Source organism: Ovis aries, chromosome 3 (assembly GCF_016772045.2).
Source record: "Ovis aries strain OAR_USU_Benz2616 breed Rambouillet chromosome 3, ARS-UI_Ramb_v3.0, whole genome shotgun sequence".
NCBI classification, from domain to species: Eukaryota; Metazoa; Chordata; class Mammalia; order Artiodactyla; family Bovidae; genus Ovis; species Ovis aries.
In genome coordinates, this window is record NC_056056.1 from 129,723,500 (window position 1) to 129,743,281 (window position 19,782).

The 19,782-nt window shown below is 39.5% G+C and overlaps 1 protein-coding gene across 2 annotated transcripts in view; it reads right to left on the bottom strand.

The window, feature by feature from the left end:
* Positions 1-4,314: 4,314 nt before the first annotated feature.
* UBE2N (ubiquitin conjugating enzyme E2 N) overlaps positions 4,315-19,782 on the bottom strand; it is a 41,479-nt gene continuing 26,011 nt past the window's right edge. Inside the window, exons 2-4 of one of the 2 annotated variants that reach the window (NM_001163058.1) lie at positions 9,022-9,268; positions 8,693-8,833; positions 7,872-7,912 (exon numbers count right to left, since the gene is read on the bottom strand). In NM_001163058.1, coding sequence (NP_001156530.1) covers positions 7,872-7,912; positions 8,693-8,833; positions 9,022-9,268 — 429 coding nt within the window. Of the gene's footprint in view, positions 8,834-9,021; positions 9,269-19,782 lie in introns of both variants that reach the window. The other variant, XM_060411583.1, reaches the window with a different exon arrangement.

Genomic DNA, 19,782 nt, shown 5'->3' on the forward strand with positions numbered 1-19,782 from the left:
GCTTAGCACTGTCAAAGTGAAAACTTGTCTGGCGTTGCACAGTAACAGCTTTACTCACTGTCTTCCCATTGATGGCCATATAATTTTGTTAGTCGTTTATTTATACACTTGCTTTTTATGATTCTTACTAGTGGAATTAACTAACGTAAAAGGAAGGGCTCACCGGTAAGGTGTTGCCATTACTCTCCACTCTTATGTTTTCCCTTATACAGGACATCAGTCATGCCACTGTGGTTGTCTTATTTATTGCTGTTCTCCTTTCCTAATGGAGTTTGTGTTAAAATAATTGTTAATTTTCAAGGGGCTTGGCTTATCCTGAGTACTTTGGTGTACTATGTTGCAGACACTTTCTACACTATGGTCACGTTAATTATTACAGCTGTTTAAAAAGGTGACGGGTGAGGCCATTTACCCAAAATAATTGTTTACGTAAGATGAACTTTAGAATCCTCACATAAAAGTTCTACTCAGATCTCATTTGGTTTTGATTAAGATTGTTAAATTGGAAGAAAAGAAAAAGGCTGGCATTTTCTAATGTCTTCACATTGGAATACAAGAATCTTCTATAGATCTCTTACATAGAACTAGTTAGTTGAGTTTATTAAAGTATGATCTGTGACAGATATGTTACAGCTGGAATGTTGTAGCTGATTGTCCTCAAATGAAGTTTCCATCCAGTACAGTCCCTTGTTTCATAAATTCTTAATGCAGCATTCACCGTTAGCTACACAATGGTCAGCATTTGCTTTATGCCCAGCATTAGTGCAACAGCATAGAAAAGTTTCTACCCTCAAGGAGCTTATATTCTAGTGAGGCACAGAGATGAGTTATTTATACATCAGAAAATGTCCTTGAAGATGTAAGCTCTATTTTTTAAGACATGTACCATTTTCAAAAACAAAATCCTTATTTGAAAATGTGATTCCCCATCAAATACTTTTATACATTTTATATGGAACTGTAGGACAAAACTCAGGTTGAAAAGTGACCTCATCCCTGGTGCTGCTCCTCTCCTTACTTTTAGTACCTTCCTGACTAAATTCCCTTGTGGCTCAACTGGTGAAGAGTCCGCCTACAACGTGGGAGACCTGGGTTTGATCCCTGAGCCGGCAAGATCCCCTGGAGAAGGGAAAGGCAGCCCACTCCAGTATTTTGTAATTCCACGGTCTGTAGAGTCCATGGGTTCGCAAAGAGTCAGACACAACTGAGCAACTTCCACTTTTACTTGACTAGTTCCCTTGGCTAAATTCGAGCAGTACGATGGGAAGGCCCCAAGTGCTATCTTGGCACTGCATTATGGCAAAGACCCTAATCTACTCAGAAACAGTCTTATATTTCTCTACTTTGATTTCAACTGATTATGATCCGAAAAGTTACTCTTCCCAATATGTGGAGTACTACCCTCTGGACATCACGTTATCTGGTTCTAAACACTAGTGCAGGCATAGTACTGTAAATCTTCCTGCTTTTCTCAATTTTTACTCAAATTCATTCCCTAGTCCATGAAATACTTTATTTGGCTATTACTGTAAAACGAGGTATGTGTAATTAAACATACCTTTTGATCAAGTTACTACACCAGGAATCTCATCTCTAGGAATGCAGACACAAATGTACCTACCAAGGTAAGGGAACCAAACTGGTGAGGCATGGAAATAAAATGCCCAGGCCCAAAGGCGTGATGGTTAACTAGGAATGTGTCCACGTGGTGGAATATTATACAGACATAAAAATGGTATTCAGGTTAAAGATGCCAGAATAAACTGTGTATGGCAATGTAGTACCACTATTAAATTTTTAAATGCAGGCCCCCCTGGTGGCTCAGTGGTGAAGAATCCACCTGCCAGTGCAGGAGACACAGGTTTGATCCCTGATCCAGGAAGTTCCCCACATGCCATGGAGCAGCTAAGTGCACGTATAGTCACTGAGCCAGTGCTTTAGAGCCTGGGGGCTGCAACTTCTGAAGCCCACGTGCCATAAAGACTGCTCAGCAACATGAAAAGCCACCACAATGATGGCCCATGCTCTCCCCAATTAGAAAGTCTGTGTATCAACAAAGGCCTGACACAGCCAAAAATTTTTTAAAAAACGCATATAACTCACCTACTTCTGGGAACCTAGTCAACAAAAATGCTTCAAGTTGCACAATCAAAATATGGTCAAAGGTGTGTACTGCATTATTTATAAAACTCACATCAACTTAAATGTACAAATTGGGTGGGGTTGTTAGTCATCTATTTGATAGATAGCAAAGAAATGTGCTGCCAGAGATGGAGTTCCTTTCAGTAATTGCTAATTGAAAAACACTACACAGAATTTCCTGTTAAAGGTCACTTTTAAAGAAGCCTGTACAGATTTTAAAAATCAAATCCTGTATAATTTTGAACATTCTGAGTTCAATGTTCATTCCTATGAACATTGAGAAATTTGGCATGAAAATATATCACAAATGAAAAAATCAGGGCTCGATAAGTGCCCAATCTGTATAACTTGTCAAAGTACATTAATGTCAAAGCAGAAAAATGAAACCTGCACACATCATTCCTGTTACTGGAGTGACAGTTAACGTATCACTTTTAAAAGGCTTCCCAGATGGAGCTGGTGGTGAAGAACCTGCCTGCCAATGCAGGAGACCTAAGATATGCAGGATCACTCCCCGGGTTGGGAAGATCCCCTGGTAACCCACCCAGTATTCTTGCCTGGAGAATCCTATGGACAGAGGAGCCTGGCGGGCTATGGTCCACGGGGTCACAAAGAGCTGGACACGACTGAAGCAACTTAACGTACACACATCACTTTTTAAAAGGGGAGGGGGAGACATATCTTGCTTATAACACAAGAGCAAGTAATCAGTCACTGTCAAGTAGGTAGGGGTTAACTCAGCCTGGTGCCCGCGTGCTCGGTTGTGTCTGACTTTGTGACCCTATGGACTAGCTCGCCAGGCTCCTCTGTCCATGGAATTTTCCAGGCAAGAAGCAAGAATACTGGAGTGGGTTGCCATTTCCTTCTCCTACAAGACAAATGGAGACCCCAGCCTGTTTTTGTATATTCCACAAACTTGGAATGCTTTTCACATTTTCAGTAGTTGGGGAAAAAATACTCTGACATGAAAACTAAAGTTTTGTCAGAACAGAGAACAGCATGCCCATTTGTTTATAACTGTCTTCTCACCACACTGGCAGAGCTGAGTAACTGAGACAGACCCATGGCCTGGAAAGCCCAAAATATTTACTGCTTCAGAATGAAAAACACGGATTGCAACCATTTGGTCCTACTCCTTTGGTTACTCACAGTTCTAATACTTCCTGCCAAAATATAAGGAAAAGAGCACCAACTTGAAATCTGGTGCAACCAACCTATCACATCTAAGCTGCCTGACAGATCTAAGCAAGTCTTCTTGAGTAGTCTACTCTTAGAACATAAACCAGTATACTTGGTGAACTTACTAGACTATAATGAAACTTAGAGAGCTACTGGAATTTACTAATGACACGCAAGTTCATGAAGTGTTCCATTTTTATGAGATGGTTGGATGGCATCATCGACTCAATGGACATGAGTTTGAGCAGACTACGGGAGATAGCGAGGGACAGGGAAGCCTGGCATGCCTGGGGTCCACAGGGCCGCAAAGAGTTAGACGTGCCTGAGAGACAACCACAATCTAGATCATGAACTATTTACTTCAATAAGTCACATGGTGGGTGAGTATGGATCAGGAATATATAAAATGGAAATGCGCTAGTTATTCTACAATAGGGAACCTGAGCTACCTATCAAGTCTCTCATATTTCTAAAGCTTTTTTGTCCCATAGGTAAAAGTGATTAGCAGATAATGTTAAAGCTCATTAAAGAGCACCATGAAATAAACTAAGATCATGGGATTCAGTTGTTGCTCTGCTACAAGAGACAGTAAGGTCTAAATATCCAGGCACTTACCGTATGCTTCTCCAATCAGAAACTACATAAAGTCCACAGATGCTCAGCTTGGTTATTAGCAAGTCTGCATTCATACACTTGAAATGCTACAACTGGCACATATAAAATTAAATCAGCTAACGGGAGCAAAGATGAATTGCCAGGAGGAGGAAGGACCCAGACTCTTCAGGTTGAGTTCTATACTTAACAAGGAAAATTTTAGTCCAAATCCAGTTTTGCAGCCAATGGGGAACTTGTCCAATTTGTAACATAAAGATGTAGCAAAACCAACTCTTGGAACAAATCCTCCTGATTTCCGACCTCAATGATAAAAAAAAATGGAAATTAATGCAGGGGGTGGAAGATAGAGTTAAGGAAACAAAGTATCATCAGTCTGGGTGGTGGTGTACAGATTTTTATTCTTAATATTCCAAGTTATTACATTCAACATGTTTTGTTTTTGTGATCATTAAGTCATTTAAAAATAACCCCCAATATAATTTCTTAAACTAAGCGCATGCTGCACGGTTAAATGAAATGTTGCCCCCAGTCCCAAAATACATTATTCCAATGAAATTACATTTTTTAAAATAGATTGTTGAATTAGCTGCCCTATAATCATGGCATTTTACCTTTTTCTTTTGGCCAGCTTTTGTAGATAAGGCTGTATTTTTAAACCTTTGCAACTGCAACTAACAAAAAGTTGATGTGGCTAGAGTTAAGTAGCCAATTCCTACTATTCCCATACCATTTAGTTCCAAAACTGTGTTAATGTTTTACAGGATTTCCCACCCCATACTCTCCTTTACTAGTGCTAAACCATAGCACCTATGGCTTTTTTAGGTATAGTGTTTATTTTTAAACGCTTCTGAAATTTTGTATTAAAGTATGTTCTTGGTCTACAGCATGGTTTAAGTTATATATATCTCAAATCTAAGATCTCATTAGGCAGCTTCTGAGCAGACCAACACTAACCAGCATGGAAGTAAATCACAGCAAAGGAGATGACAAAATTTAAAAATCACATGAAAAACAAAAGGCTCCTATCAACCCCTCCAGATTTCAGAAAAGCTTTTGAATGGGCAGCTGATGTTCAAGAAGCCATTTATCAAAATACTCAGATTCTTCTCCTCTCCCAGGGCTCTGCACAAGCTGGTCCCCTGCCTGGAGGTACTGAATCCAGAAGAGCAGTCTCTCCCAAGCGCGTACTTCCCCTCTCCATCAGAGCTGCCACTGCTCTCTGTCCATGTGCCCCACCCGCGTCCCTCATTAGATGAGGTCCACGAGGGAACATCCTGTGCCAGTCCCATTCACCTCATCACCCCTGATAAACACTAGTGCATCCATAAGCTAAGCAGTTACAAAGTCAAAGGCTTACCAGGGAAAAGGATTACAGAGAGGAGCAGGTGGGCTGGGAGGGGATTCTAACCGGCCTGAGAATCACTTAGTAGAAGAATGACAAGCTCATCTTAGGAAGGCGACTACCCAGCTCCTCCCAGCAGGTGCCTTGCATAAGGCAGGTCATGTCTTCCTGTTGTCAGAACTTTAGATCATTGAAGTTACCAGAATTATAGATTCTCATGCAACTCTCCCAATTTTTCTAAAATGTCAGCATTGAACTCAAAATGTTTTGACCAACCATGCCGTGTGGGCCAAAGAGAACAGGCCCCAAAGCCAGACACTGCCACCAGCTTTCACACTCTCTCCTGGCCTCTCCCAGAGCCCTTTAAGTCTAAGAAAGCCCAGCCAGCACACTGGCTCCGGTTTCATCCCACTGGTTGGGGAAGCAAGTATTATCAAAACCATGAGGGCTCTTATCAAAATTACAAAGGAAAAAACCATGTTGCCGTGAAATTAGGAATTCACATATTTGTACTTCTATAACTCGAAAACTCAGTAGACATCAGAGTCCTATTTTAGATACATTTTTGTGGATCAATAGGTTTAAATCTGGAATTTTATAACTTATAAACCACTATGTCATACTAGCTATCACTGAGCAATGCCACCTGCAATAAATAAAACTAATCTCTATTTAACTGCTTGAGTGTTCACTCATTTTGGCGCCAGTATGAGATTCAGTTCCCTTAGTTGTAAGACAACCTCTAAAGAGATCAACAATTGTTACAAATGACAACTGCTGTTAAGCTTTTAAATTTATATTTGGTTATGAACAATTTTACTCTGAATTAAACTAATATTTGTTTCCAAGCAACACATTTATTGAAGGATACCAGTTACCAGTCATCAAAAACTTTTGTATGTTGAAAATGTAATTTTAATAGATATTCTTCATCTTACATAGGAGCACAATAAAATACACCACATTCTGAAGAAACTCCAGAAGGTATGAGAATAAGAGTGGGGAAAATTCAGATCGGCTACAATATCCATTACCTTAAACTGCAAGAGACAAAGGTTCCAACCCACAGGTTAACATTTACATACTTATTTATGACTGACTACATTAATGTCTTAAAATAACAAGACTTAGGCATTAGATATGGAAAGGTGGGAAAGAACAGCTTTGTGGTGGGGAAGAACTCTGTCAATGCAGATAATTGCAGATTATCAAATTAAAGAATAAAAGGAGCTCCCGCACCAAATATTACAGGGATGACAGTAAGGATCATTAACTGAGGATCTGATGCCCTCTAAGGAAGAAACCTTTCTGATGATGCTTATGCAAGCTGACTGCTTGAGATCTGCTCAGCAGGTCTGCTGATAAATGCCTCAGCAAACCCCAAATGATTACGAGATTGCTGTTTTCTAATAACAGTGGTCACACACGAAGTTTTGAGACAAGAACTAAGAGCAAGGTCATAACCCAAATGCCAGACACAACTGTGGCACAAGTAGAAGCCCCACACAAAGTCAGTCACTGGGGTGGCTGTGCTGTGACTCTCCTGAACAGTGATTTCCAAACACTGTGGCATGACACCGATGATCGCCTAACCAATCAGATGACACACACACATTTATTTCAAATTTCTAGGAGGTAAAAAAAAAATGTCACATACTGATGTTTTAGGCATGCTCAGGGCCAGCTTATAAATACTTCATTCAGTGATATATCTTAACACAAATCTGCATCAGTGAAAAGAGATTGGCAAAATCTACCTCTCATCATTCAACTTGTCAGATGGTGAAGATCAAAATAGAATGTTCCATCGGTTTTAATTTTTAAAAACGATTGTCACATTGGGAAAATGAAATAAACCCAGTAAAAGAAACTGTACAAAGGCAAAGTAGAATAACAAAAAATATTTTACTAAAACATAAGATTTACAGGAGTTTCCAGACAAGCCATACAAAATGGTCACAAGCTTTTTCTTGAAGGGAGGATTCTACACTTGACAGCAAGGTCACAATGTTATTAGTGAGGGCTGTGATGTCTGTTTAATGTTCCCATTTTGGTTCGAACAATCAAGCTTGTCCATCTACAGCGTCTAAATAAAGTTAGACTTGGCTAGAGAGCATATTCTAAAGAACTGGTTAGCTGCTTTTAACCAATGCAATTAGATCACCATAAAAAGGGGGAAAGGAGCCCATAAAATTAAAATAAAACTACCTTCCCCCCCCACCAAAAAAAAAATAATAATAATAAAATAAAGAAAAACACCCACACCCCTGCAGCTAACCCTGACAACTACCTTCATTCACAGTGCTTTATACTTAAACCATGATGGGGGAAATGAATAAAAGCAGAGAGGGGCCACTGCTTTTAAACGTTTCGCAACAATCCAGATGATACTTCTAGCCTCTGCTCATGCTTTACAACAGTGAATCAGGACAAGACATAGATTTGCTAATGTGCATTTAATCACCAAAGGATTGAAGATGTCTGGGTTTTTATTCTGTAATGTTTCTAAGACTGTGTCCATTAAATGCAAACAAAAAAGGAAGAAGTCTTGGCAGAACAGGAGAAGTGATGCACACTTGACGATCGAATCGATTTAAATATTATTCATGGCATATAGCCTAGTCCATGCTCTAGCTGTGGACAAAAACAAACGTGATTATTACTTAAGTTCAATATGTTCCTTTCCAAATTCTATACAAAGTAAACAAACAGAATTCAGTTAATTATGAAAACAGCATGCTATAATTTCTTAAATTCATGTCATTTTCTATAATCTAGGTCAGAGCAAAAAGACTGTACCAAAACATTACAATGGAATTCAAAAGTTCTACAAAATTCTAAAGGATGAAAAGAGTTGTCTCCTTCCTTTCTCATATGATGCTCCTGGTTAACTGTTAAAATTTGTAGCAAGAAGCTTATTGCTTTCAAACTCTCTAACTATAAACGGACACATAGTTTAATTTAATCAAACAGATTGCAAAAACAGCTCAAGGAAGTTTCAAGGTCTTCCATTATCTTTACACATTGCTAAATGAATGGCAGGCACTCAGACATTCGTTAAATCGCGTGTAGACCTGGGAGTCATGTAGTGGACCATAAGATGGAACTTGAAAATCTTTTGTTAAGAGGTTATTTACATACTATTAAGAGAGATCTGATCTTCTCCTTTTAACGAATCTTTTCTTTTTCTGGTTAAAACTAAAAGTTTTTGAAAAGGTGATACACAGGACTTCCCTGGCAGTTCAGCAGTTAGGACTTGACACTTTTACTGCCATGGCCTGGGTTTGATCTCTGAACTGGGACCTAAGACCCCTCAAGCAGAGCAAGACACAACCCCCCGCCCCCCCCCAAAAAAACTGTGGTACAGGTTGTTCTTAAAGTGGAAGTGGTATGAGGAGAATGAACAGTAAGTACCTGTTTCTATGGCTTGGGCTTCATTGGTCTTCCACTGCTCCGCTACGTCATTTGCTAATGGATCGTCTGGATTGGGAGCACTTAACAACGCCTGGATCGATAGCAGAACTGTGCGGATCTGCAGAGCTGGGGACCACTTATCTACAAAGGCAACAGGCCCAGAATGACCATGCATGAAAACAACAGCCCCAGAGCGGCTGTGGTTCCCTCCCATACTTCTGCAGTCTTCACATAAGGTAAGATTATAATATTCAGATTCTCAAAACGGAATGTTTACGAGAAAAAAGGAAAAAATCTTAACAGCATATGATGATAAAGATAACACTTACCTTTCAAAATATCTAAACATATTCTTCCCAACTTGTCTACATTAGGATGATAAATTTTGGTCATGAAACGTACTTTAGGGGCTGCCATTGGGTATTCTTCTGGAAGGAATAGTTCAAGTTTAAAAGTCCCTCCCTCAAAGGGGGAATCCTGAGGGCCGGCAATGACCACATGAAAATAACGGGCGTTGCTCTCATCTGGTTCTGCTTTAATGCCGGGAACTGGTTCTGCCAGCAAACGCTGGGTTTCCTGCAACAGAAAAACATAACACATTTGTGAAACAAGTACCATTTTGCTCAACACCAAAATAAAAATTAGAGAAATTTACTTCTTGGAATTGGATATAAAAGAACCTCTCCAATCTCTCAAAGGGTTTCTATTTACCTTATAAAATGTAAAGTTCAAAGAAAACAACATAAATCATCATAAGCAGCTGCAAGCAACCGCCAGCAAATACTGATGACATCATGTACAACTGCAGCTACAAATGTCTACAAATATGCGGAGAATAGGATCAGACTAATGAAATTGATCTTATACCCATGGGAAAGAAAAGGGAAAAAAAAGAGAACAATAGGATTACTACATAAGTAAGGTAACCTGCTCTGTTTAAACTTAACCAAAACCAAGCTGTTTAAAAAGCAGAACTAGTTTTTAAAGTCACTGAAAATCTCCCCTCTGAAAAATCTAATGGAACAAAGGAAGTACAACTGCCAAGGCACTTAAACAGGGCTGGAGATCGGCTGGTCTCCAAGCTGATTAGTCTCTAAAATCAAAAATGAACCAACCTCAAATGGACCCTTACTGCTCCCCCAACAATATCATTAGTTCTCTTTTCCGTCTTTCTCCCTCTCCTAATTGACTGAACATTCTTTCTCCTGTCAACCTCCAATATCTCCATCCACATCTTCACTTTTGGCTGACAACTCTGTTTTGTACTACAGGAGAAAACAGAAACCCCTCCTGAGGTTCTCACTGTCGCATCTGCACATCAACCTGCATCTGTGGGCCCAGGTGCTCTGCACCTTTTCTTCCGTTACTAAGGCTGAAAGGACTGTCACTCTGGACTAACACCAATCTCTCCTTTAGATCTTATCTCCTCACCTCCTCAAGGACATTGTTCTAGCATCGCCTTCCTCTCTTGAATCACTGTTTCCCCTCTACTGGATTTTCTCCATACTGTACAAAGCTACTGTAACTTCTCAAAAAAAAAAAAAAAAAAGAGAGGGAAGGAAATGACCCTGACTTGAGTCAATGCCCCCCACCCTCGCTGCTGCCCCACTGCTTTACTCCTGTTTGAAAGTCATCTAAACTTGCATGTCTCCAACCTCCCTCCTCTGCTCTGGTCTTGAACACCTCTCTCGAAGCAGGCTTTAGCTGCCAGCTTGCTTGTTGAGGTCATCGATGAGTCCCACATGGTTAAAGCAAATGGCTAACACTGAACCTTCATCTTAACTGACTTAAAAGCACCATCTTACCCAGCTGGTTTGTGCTCTCCTTGCAAGACTTTATCCAGCTCCTGCAGCCACTCTCTCCTGGCTTTCTGCCTAGATGCATGGTATCAACCTCATGCCAACACTCACTATAGAAGGGCACCAGGGCTCTGTCTGAGGTCTTCTACTCTGCCTACACACTCTACAGTGATCTCATCTAGTCTGATGAATTTAAATAATCAATCCACTCCATGTACGAAGCCTCCCCAAATGCATATTCTGCAGAGATTTCTCCCTGAATCATGCCCCTATTCATAACCCTGTGCTCAATAGCTACTCTTGAATCTCTAGTAACCATCCCAAACTTAGCATGACCTTCCCCACCCTTAACCTGTTCCTCCTCAGAGCATTCCTTGAGTCATTCAGAAATCCATCCTTCCAACTGATCCAATTCCTTCATACCTCACCCATCCAATCTGATCAGAAATCCTTTGCCTTAAACTTCAGAATCTGCCCATGACTGGACACTGCTATACTTCTGATCATCACTCCACTGCTAGACTTCTGACCCAAGCCACCACCATTTCTTACCCAGCAGGCTGCAACAGCCAGCTAACTTATTCCGCCTGCTTCCGATCTTGAGTCCCCCAGCCCCTACCTAGTTTGTATTCCACAGACCTTTTAAAAATCCAAGTCTTTATAACCTCCACCCAAAAAGAATGCATTTATTCCACCTACCTCTTAGTCATCTTCAGCTATGCTTCCCAACCCTCACCGCCCTCCTCATCTGCTTTGTTAAAGAAGGACTAGCTGCTTTGTGCGTCTTCAACCTGTCATGCATACTCCTCCTTCAGGAGCTTTGCATTCTTTTTCCCCTAAGTGGAATGGCAAACCACTTCAGTATTCTTGCCTTGAGAAACCCATGAACAGAATGGAAAGGCAAAAAGATAGCAGGACACTGAAAGATGAACTCCCCAGGTCGGTAGGTGCCCAATATGGTTCTGGAGATCAGTGGAGAAATAACTCCAGAAAGAAAGAAGGGATGCAGCCAAGGCAAAAACATCACCCAGCTGTGGATGTGACCGGTGACAGAAGCCAAGTCCAAGGCTGTTAAGAGCAATAGTGCATAGGAACCTGGAATGTCAGGTCCATGAATCAAGGCCAATTGGAAGTGGTCAAACAGGAGATGGCAAGAGTGACCATCGACATTCTAGCAATCAGCCAACTAAAATGGACTGGAATGGGTGAATTTAACTCAGACCTTTATATCTACTACTATGGGCAAGAATCCCTTGGAAGAAATGGAGTAGCCCTCACAGGGAATGAAAGAGTCCAAAATCCACTACTTGGATGCAATCTCAAAAACAACAGAATGATCTCTGTTTGTTTCCAAGGCAAACCATTCAATATCACGGTAATCCAAGTCTATGCCATGACCAGTAATGCTAACGAAGCTGAAGTTAAACGGTTCTATGAAGACCTACAAGACTTTCTACAACTAACACCCAATAAAGATGTCCTTTTCATTATAGGGGACTGGAATGCAAAAGTAGGAAGTCAAGAAACACCTGGAGTAACAGGCAAATTTGGTCTTAGAGTACAGAATGAAGCAGGGCAAAAGCTAATAGAGTTTTGCCAAGAGAACTCACTGGTCATAGCAAACACCCTCTTCCAACAACACAAGAAAAGACTCTACATATGGACATCACCAGATGGTCAATACCGACATCAGATTGATTATATTCTTTGCAGCCAAAGATAGAGAAGCTCTATACAGTCACTAAAAACAAGACCAGGAGCTGGCTGTGGCTCAGATCATAAACTCCTTATTGTCAAATTCAGACTTAAATTGAAGAAAGTAGGGAAAACTGCTAGACCATTCAGGTATGACCTAAATCAAATCCCTTATGATTATACAGTGGAAGTGAGAAACAGATTCAAGGGATTAGATCTGATACACAGAGTGCCTGATGAACTATGGATGGAAGTTCATGACATTGTACAGGAGACAGATCAAGACCATCCCCAAGAAAAATAAATGCAAAAAAGCAAAATGGCTGTCTGAGGAGGCCTTACATATACCTGTGAAAAGAAGAAAAGCGAAAAGCAAAGGAGAAAAGGAAACATATACCCATCTGAATGCAGAGTTCCAAAGAATAGCAAGCAGAGGTAAGAGAGCCTTCCTCAGCGATCAGTGCAAAGAAACAGAGGAAAACAAAAGAATGGGAAAGACTAGAGATCTCTTCAAGAAAATTAGAGATACCAAGGGAACATTTCATGCAAAGATGGGCACAACAAAGGACACAAATGGTATGAACCTAACAGAAGCAGAAGATATTAAGAAGAGGTGGCAAGAATACACAGAAGAACTATTTCATGACCCAGATAATCACAATGGTGTGATCACTCAGCTACAGCCAGACATCTTGGAATGTGAAGTCAAGTGGGCCTTAGGAAGCATCACTACAAACAAAAGCTAGTGGAGTCGATGGAATTCCAGTTGAGCTATTTCAAATCCTAAAAGATGATACTGTGAAAGTGCTGCACTCAATATGCCACAAAATTTGGAAAACGCACCAGTGGCCACAGGACTGGAAAAGGTCAGTTTTCATTCCAATCCCAAAGAAAGGCAACGCCAAAGAATGCTCAAACTACCATACAGTTGCACTCATCTCACACGCTAGTAAAGTAATGCTCATAATTCTCCAAGCCAGGCTTCAACAGTCCTTGAACCATGAACTTCCAGATGTTCAAGCTGGTTTTAGGAAAGGCAGAGGAACCAGAGATAATTGCCAACATCTGCTGGATTATCCAAAAAGCAAGAGAGTTCCAGAAAAACATCTATTTCTGCTTTATTGACTATGCCAAAGCCTTTGACTGTGTGGATCACAACAAACTGTGGAAAATTCTGAGAGATGGGAATACCAGGCCACCTGACCTGCCTCTTCAGAAATCTGTATGCAGGTCAGGAAGCAACAGTTAAAACTGGACATGGAACAACAGACTGGTTCCAAATAGGAAAAGGAGTACGTCAAGGCTGTATATTGTTACCCTGCTTATTTTACTTATATGCAGAGCACATCATGAGATGCGCTGGGCTGGATGAAGTACAAGCTGGAATCAAGATTGCCGGGTGAAATATCAATAACCTCAGATATGCAGATGACACCACCCTTATGGCAGAAAGCAAAGAACTAAAGAGCCTCTTGATGAAAGTGAAAGAGGAGAGTGAAAAAGCTGGCTTAAAGCTCAACATTCAGAAAACTAAGATCATGGCATCCGGTCCCATCACTTCATGGCAAATAGATGGGGAAACAGTAGCTGACTTTATTTTGGGGGGCTCCAAAATCACTGCAGATGGTGACTGCAGCCATGAAATTAAAAGACACTTACTCCTTGGAAGGAAAGTTATGACCAACCTAGACAGCATATTAAAAAGCAGAGACATTACTTTGTCAATAAAGGTCCATCTAATCAAGGCTATGGCTTTTCCAGTAGTCATGTATAGATGTGAGAATTGAACTATAAAGAAAGCTGAGTGCCGAAGAATTGATGCTTTTGAACTGTGGTGTTGGAGAAGACTCCTGAGAGTCCCTTGGACTGCCTGGAGATCCAACCCGTCCATCCTAAAGGACATCAGTCCCAAATATTCATTGGAAGGATTGATGCTGAAGCTGAAACTCCAATACTTTAGCCACCTGATGGGTAGAACTGACTCACTGTAAAAGACCCTGTCGCTGGGAAAGATTGAAGTTCACTCCCTCAGATCTCAAGATCTCCATTCAGATGTGCTTTCTCAGTGAAGCCTCCATAAGTGAATCTGCAAACACCTTTCCACCCTACCCCACACTCTCCCTCTAGCCCTGCTCCTTCTCACCCCCTACACAGTTTATCTCTAGGGCTCTAAACGTACTATATCTCTCTTATTTTGTTCGGAAGGGGGGGATTTGTGTTTGTTGCATTTACTGCTGAATCCTCAGCTTTGGAACAGTGCGCAGTACTATAGATGTTCTGTAACACTTGCTGAATTATGAATCTATTTAATGATACAAAGAACAAGGAGTAAACCATCAGATATTTCATCTTTAACATTAAAGCAGTTTTTATTCCAAGCAGGATGCACACAAGAAAAAGAATCCACTGAGGTACAAGGAGAAATAATCTATATTTATAAATATTTAGTCAGAAAAATGTTAATATTCAATACACAAACTGACAATAGTATGTATAGTTTTATATATTAGCTCATTATTGACCAGGGGATTTTTGCAGAAACTAATGCCCGTGACTGGTGATTTTTCTCTTGGCTGACCAAAAATTAATAATTTCACTAACAGTATGCAGGTTATTACATTCAATAGTTACAACTGACACAGCTGAAAAGTCTTATAGTTTTCATGAAATTCCTTCAGTCCACTCTTCTATATAAGCAAAAGCGCTCACTCCAGCAATGTGAGTTTCATTTTCACTTTCTGTATCAGAATCAATCACTAAGGTTTTCTTTTTGTTGGTCTAATATTCGTATCATCTTAATCAGAACTATATTCTGAAGACCGATCATCTTCTGAGACATTAGCATACATGTCACTAGGCTGACAAGAGAACCATCTACATAAAATTCACTAGAAAACTCTTTACTCAAAATTTTGTGATGCATCATTTTTGAAAATTTTATGTTTATAATATATACACAAGGTTGGAACAAAAACCTAACAGAACAAAATGTGAATGATAACAACAACCAGAAGTTGTATAATGAACTCTTGATCAAGTTTAAGCTCTAACAACTTCCCATGGTAATGTTAATTGTATCACCCTCTAAAAATGTACTGATGTATCTCCAGTCAATTATGCATTAGCAGTACATTTTCAGTGCTTTCCTGGTTGTTCAGTGGTAAAGAATCTACCTGCCAATGGAGGAGACGCAGAGTTCAGTCCCTGGGTTGGGAAGATCCCCTGGAGAAGGGAATGGCTTCAGTAGCCTTGCCTGCAGAATCGCATGGACATAAGAGCCTGGCCAGCTACAATCCACAGGGTCGCAGAAAGTTAGACACGACTGAGCAACTGAGTGCACAGTACATTTTCAACATTTTGAATATGTACGTGTAGGCAAAAAGGCTTAGAACACTGCAGTATTTAAGCTTCTAGATATGAAAAACAATGAATGAGAATACTATACTGCTTTCACTTAAGAAAAATTACACACCTTACCTACTTCATTCTACAGCCTGTAATGCATATACTAGAAAAGATTTCTGTTAGTACAGTTATATACTGAAATAGTCATAAGATGCAGGTATAAAATCAAATTCTTTTCCGAAACTCACAGCCATTTAGAGTAATACTTCAAGACTAGCCTGCTTGATTTTAAGCATTCCAATGCCAGGGCAAATAAAAAACTGAAATGCTATAAACTACTTTCAGCAAAATATTCTTTAGACTCAAACAAAGTCAAACATTTTTGGAGCATTAAAAATCTCAAAAGGCAATAAAGAAGCCTCCCATCTTAGGAAGTCTTCCAAAATGTAACTAGAACAGGAGTCTGGTCTTCACTTTTAGGAGAAAAAGTAAAGTTATTAGGATGAATATTAGGCGTAAAGGAATGAGAAAAGTGGATGGTAAAATTCCTTGAATTTTGACTCCTCACCTCCATCTTCCTTTTGTTTTATCCCAAGTCCTCATATTTTTAGAAGAGAGAGGCTGGGGGAAAAAAGCCGGGGTCCAAGAGTCCCAAAACACCACTCCCTGGTTACACAAAATAGTAGCAGCTCTATTCAAAGCTATAAAAAGCTGCCAGAAAAGCCTCCAAGATCACATCTGAAAATAGGTTTAAAATCACTCAGTACAATTATCACAGGCAGATGGAGCTTCACTTCCTCATCTTCAGTTCACCCTCAAAATCAGACACTCTTTCTTAAGAACATACATATTAAATGTATCATGTGACCTGATCATGTATCAGATTTAATCGGAACACATTCTAGAATAAGCTCTTGGGTATGCAAAACTTTTTGAAATAGTTTTTAATGTGCTCTCAAGTTCTGATAGATTTTGATATAATGAATACCCGTGCATAATTATTTGACTACACAGCACTGATTTCCCAAACCCACAGCATAAATTATAGGAGGAAAAAAAGAATAAAACCCAAACCAAATGGAACAACTCTCCCCCCCAAGAGAAACTGTCAATTTTTTTTCCCTAAAAGGGCAAAAACTGGGTAGGAACTAAAATCCTTCCGCTACTACTCACACACAGTTAACTTGAGACACATCCTAGTTTTATACTATCCTTTGGCAGAAAGACAGCGAAGTATTCAAGTCTTAGAAACAATAGGTTCGAATTATTACTGCCTCACTAACTACACTCCTGCAGAAATTTACACTGCTCTGAGCTTCAGCTTCCTCAGCTAGCTATATAGTTACCATTACCTCTCATGTAGAACTGCTATGAGGTTACACTGTAAAACGACTTGACAAATGAAGTCAGGTAAGAAGGCCAGTCTGCACATAACCAACTCAAAAATAACACAGGGTAAGAACAGAGCAAAGAAACAAGTCTCAAGATTTATTAAATAACAGTATTCATTCTTAAAACCAAGTAACTTTTAGTTGCATTTTGTGATTCTATCTGTTCAAAAGCAATCCTGGGACTGTATCTCAAGTATAACTCAAGTTAGACCATGCAACATAGGAAGTAATGTAGACTATGTTTAGAAAATCCACGCAAAATAGACAGTCATGTAGACTATGTTTAGAAAACTGGTTACTAAAAAATAGAAAGGGAAGTACATAAAAGCAGAATATGAATTTAAGTGGCAACAAGATTAGGTCTCAAGGAAAATATCTTATTTTACCGAAGGCACACAGCAGTTCATGCTACAAATACTTTCAGAGGAATTAAATAACATCAAATTGATCTGATTATCAATAGCTCTATTGGGACTCAAAGAGCTAATCCCAGAACGACACCACTGTAAATAATAACACTAAACTCCATTAATTAGGACTTCTCCTGTTTTTAGATTCAATAATTATGTGCGTACACGTCCCTGGTGGCTCAGCTGGTAAAGAATCTGCCTGCAATGCAAGAGACCTGGGTTCGATCCCTGGATTGGGAAGATTCCCTGGAGAAGGTAATAGCTACCCACTCTAGTATTCTGGCCTGGAGAATTCCATGGACAGAGGAGCCTGGCAGGCTACAGTCCATGGGTTGCAAAGAGTCCAACACAACTGAGAGACTAACACACTTCGCAAATAAACCCCCAACATGTTATACCTACAGCAATTAGATTTTTCCCCATTTAGAATATTCTCTGAAACACAAAACTGCAATTGTGAATCTTTTAACTCATCTAAGATCTAAGCATACTAAATAACTCATCAATTTCTTATCGTAAGTCATAAAATGAGAATGCCTCAATGATGCCTACTCTGTCTACTGCAACCTGTCACTATATCTTTAAATGACTTTAAAATATTAATAGGGAATTCTTTGGGGAGATTATCAATAAAGCAAAGATCAATTTTTCATTATAAACACAACTGTAAATTACTTGAAGGCATCTGCAAGTTCACCCTTGACATTTAAGTGGGCATTTAAAAAACATAACCAATGTTTTTTGAGTATTATGCTCCTAACATTTTATCCAGGAGCCCTATGATTTCTACCATGTGATTTTGCTTATTAACACAATAAATTTTAGAAACACATATGTCTCATTACAGAAGTGACCATACGTATTCTAGCTGCCTTAGGAACAAAACCAAAGTTGTGCTCAACTTCCTCATTGTATTCCTTCCTTACAAATCATGCCAGGTAGAGGTACATCATGATAAAAACGGATCAGTGAATGCTTTTCTCCACAGCAGTGCTGTTGACAAGAACTACAATATGAGCCACACGTGTAATTTAAAATTTTCCAGTAGCCACATTAAAGAGTAATGTGGTAAAAAGAAAAACATAAAATTAATTTTAATGTTTTATTTCACCCAATATAGTCAAAATAGCATTTCAACATATAACCAATGTAAAACTTACTGACATAGTTTATAAATCTTTTTTCATTCTTAGTCTTCAAAATCCAGTGTGTGGTTTATACTTAGAGCACATATCAATTTGAACTAGCCACCTTTCAACTACAATCTGCAACTACAATCTGCTAGTAGCTACCATACAGGACAGTGAAACAGAAGACAATCCTGTTATATAATAATTTTACTTACAGGTCATAAAGAATAACTTACTTTACTTCCTATAGTGAGTAAAATTTGGTAGAGAAACTTTAAAGTATCCCTGTGTGCGCTCAGTCGATCAGTCATGTCTGACTCTTCATGACCTCATGGACTGCAGCCCTCCAGGATCCTCTGTCCATGGCAATTCTCCCAGGCAAGAATACTGGAGTGGGTTCCCATGCCCTCCTCCAGGGGATCTTCCCAACCCAGGGATCAAACCCAGGTCTCCCACATTGCAGGTGGATTCTTTAGCATCTAAGCCACTAGGGAAGCCCTATTTTCCGCTCAGAAAATTCTTCACAAACAAGTCATGTCAGGGTAATTCCTTGGTGCTGCAGTGGTTAACACTGGGTGCTTTTACTCCAAAGGGCAGAGGTTCAATCCCTGGTCAGGGAACTAGGATCCCACAAGCCAGAGGGTACAGACAACAACAACAAAAACACAAAAAAGAGTAAAGTCACAACATCTAGATCACTAGAGACAGGAATGTGTGTTACTATTTGTTACAGTCATAAGACTGTATTTGAAAATGATGACTTACAGCAATTAAAAAACACTGCATGGAGAAAAATTGATTCAAACAAGGCAAATTCATGATGAAACAGGTTAATCAGTGAGAAATAATTTTAATTTTTATGGCTCACACTACCCCCTAGTGGGTATAAGACATAATCTACTTTCAATTCCTTTTCCTTGGTAAATGAAAAATCTGATGATCATAAAAATTAATCATGTTATCCTAACTCATCGTTTTTTAAAAATGGCTTATTCTAAACTTAGATGAGAATGATGATTCTCAAGGCACACCCTCCTCTTCCTCCTTTTTCTCCCTTTTTCTACTCCCACATACTTATTTTTAGGTGATATATTCAGAAAAGGAAAAATGGAGGTTACTGTTTCAAAGGCTCTGGATACTAAGGACTAAATCTTAGATCTTAGACCAAGGTATCACACTTTGTTGAAAAACTTTATTTCCCATCAGACTGCTAAGTAAGTGTTAGGAAAGTAATACCTATTCTACTTGGAGTAATACCCAAGAGATAGGATGGGATGAGTTGCACAAGAAATCTGTTTTAATTTTTCTCCTCTACCCAAG